Source organism: Spinacia oleracea, chromosome 2 (assembly GCF_020520425.1).
Source record: "Spinacia oleracea cultivar Varoflay chromosome 2, BTI_SOV_V1, whole genome shotgun sequence".
NCBI classification, from domain to species: domain Eukaryota; kingdom Viridiplantae; phylum Streptophyta; class Magnoliopsida; order Caryophyllales; family Amaranthaceae; genus Spinacia; species Spinacia oleracea.
Genome location: NC_079488.1, coordinates 17475896 through 17478733, shown reverse-complemented (window position 1 = coordinate 17478733; position 2838 = coordinate 17475896). Strand labels below are relative to the sequence as shown.

Below are 2838 nucleotides of genomic sequence, written 5' to 3'. Positions count from 1 at the left end.
ACAATCTCATGCATAATTAAGACATATTTAAAGCAATGAATAACTTAAAGCATGCATAAGATAAATGTGATCTAGTATGGCCCGACTTCATCTTGAAGCTTCAACTTCATAGTCCGTCTCGAAAATGGTAACTTCGTTTTGAATTTCACCGTGGGAGGCGCCATTTTCTTGAAATAGGATAAGCTATAATTAAACTAATTACAACTATTTGATGGTGCGCAGACCATATTTAAATTGAAAAACAAATTTGGTGCATTAGACCAATTACATTCAAATTAATGGTACTCAGACCATATTTTCTATCCTATTTGGGCCATACTAGTCACTCCATAACCTGCAAAACAGTACATATACAATATATACCATTCACCCATTCATTATCATGAATGACCCACATAGCTGGTTAGTAAAACACGTTATGCATCACATAAATATTTGCAGCAATTAATTAAGGGCACCAATAATCTACCAATTATTCAGTCCTTATTAATTCTAATCAAGTTGTTTAACCTTAAAGGATTTGTAGACCTAATCAAGAGTTTATGACTAAAAATGCTCCCACTTAAACCAATAAATTCATATGCTTTACTAATTTTAAACATAAAAATGTATTTCTAGTCTAACCGGAAACATACAAATTTAATTAAAATTTAAAGCTCATATAAATTTATAATCGAATCCATTAATTTAATTTATTTCAGTTGAATTCAACGAATTTAAATTAATTCAAGATTTAATTTTAGTAAAATAATTAGTATAAATAAAATTTATGATAATTATAATATTCAAAATTAAAATCCAAGAAAACAATTTAAATTTCGAAGATATATGCATGATATATACAGAGGGGATAATACGCGAAGATATCTTGATATTATTCTCTACATGCAAAGGTGAACATCGAGTAACTGGGGAATTTTCCTTCGGTATATAGCTCACTTAACCATACATTCTCGGGATTTAGGTTTCTTGCATAAAATGGATTGGGATTTGTCTCCATTGATGGAGTCTATTTCAATCTTCATGGACTCTTCAGAGCTACTGACCAATGTGCAGCTAAGGAGGTAGTAAAGCGGATATGCCAAAAATATGGACGACACATAAGACTATTTAACGTGGAAATGAATTTTCAAGATGAGTCATCTACAAAGTGGATCGCGCTGAGCTTCAACAAACCCACAATCTTGCTCAACAAGCCATCAAATATGGTGTCAATTTTGCATCGTTTATGCTTAGATCAGATTTTTTGTGCTCTTTGTTTCTTGTACTTTTAACATATGTCAAAACAAAAATCTTTGTACTTTTCCTTAATATGTCTCTTAAGCTCCGTTATGTTTGACTTATTTTGTCTTAACATATATTATCTGAACTTATTTTGTATGACATAAGTAAAAATAAGTCGAACATAAAGAGTCTTAATGTTTATCTTAAATATCCAAGTACAATATCCCCTCTACTTTTTTAATCTCGTCAATTTTTTTCGATCATCTACAAATGGGGAATCAAGAGGGCGGGGAGAGTGTGATAATAAAAAGTAATCCCCCGGTGGTTATGTTAACAAAATTGACAATAATTTCCTCCCCAACTTTTGATAACTTATCTCAAAGCAGAAAGTTTTGTTTGAAATAGGTTGGGAAGAACTAATACTCTGTAATCATTTAAAAGTGACGTTTTAAGAGTATCACAATAATGGACATTTGAGTAGCCAAATGATCGAATGACAATAACAAAATAAATTAATGACTCAACATTGAAGAAATTACAAACTTATTACTTATTTGTTGTTTGGAGTAGGATTAAAAGTTGTTTTAGTAAAAACATTTAGCTTTATCTTTTCCTCCTCTACCACAAAAAAAGAAGCCATAACCTTCTAAGCGATCACCCCCTCCAACATCACCAACCCAATAGCATCTTGTTTCTACGATTTCGGGATTTTTGGGGTCGGTGTCTCCAGTATTAAAGTTAACCAGGATGTCTGAGAAATAAGAAGTTTCAGAAGGAATACCATTCTGAAAACTTCCACTTCCCATCGGAGGGCTGGTATCTGACCATGCTGGAGTATAGACTTCCCCTCCAAATATCATGGTCGTCGCTTTTTCTTTCAGGCTACTAAATATTTCACCTTTCCAACATCCTATATATCCAGAATTTGAACCATATATATGCCATATCCCTCCATCATCCTATATTTTTTTTTAAAAACGAGCTTAGTTTTCATGAATGTATATATCAAGAATTTTTGCGTTATATTATATGTTTCGCATATTTACCTGCATCAAATTTATTTCTATAATATCTTGGGGGTCATGACCCTTATTTGATGGTGGCAACACTTCACCAAGCTGAATGGTCCCATCATTTGCATTGAAGTCTGGGCAGTCTTTGTCATAACAAATTGTATTGTTGTCACCCTATATGTTTTGTGTAATGCATAAAACGTAAATATAACATCAATGGCAATTTTTTTCTTTACATATAATATACTTACTCCTTTCCGCACATGCATCATTTTTTTGCACGTATTCAAATACACTTCTTTGGACATTAATATCTCTAAACGCGTACAAGTAAAAATTATAAAAAGTTGATATTTGGAATCCACAATTTTTCATTACTATTTACGTACTCTATCAATTTGGACTTTTTAAGGATTGTGTATATGCAAAATAATTAAGGAAATTAATACCAATACCTTTTAATTATTGAATATTTCTTGGAAATACCCTTTCTTCCTAAATTCGCACATTTATGTGAGCTAAATTACATGATCAAATCGGTATTCAAAATAAATTGTCATATGATCTTATCACATTAAGCACGCCAATGTGCAACTTTTTT

General features: G+C 31.6%; 1 protein-coding gene across 1 annotated transcript; it reads right to left on the bottom strand.

Moving 5' to 3' along the window:
- Positions 1–1808: 1808 nt before the first annotated feature.
- Positions 1809–2509, bottom strand: LOC130467255 (uncharacterized). The gene is made up of 3 exons (XM_056835714.1): positions 2489–2509; positions 2271–2411; positions 1809–2183 (listed from the first exon to the last, which is right to left on the bottom strand). Exons 1-3 carry the CDS (start codon positions 2507–2509, stop codon positions 1809–1811), a joined length of 537 nt encoding a protein of 178 aa, XP_056691692.1.
- Positions 2510–2838: the final 329 nt, after the last annotated feature.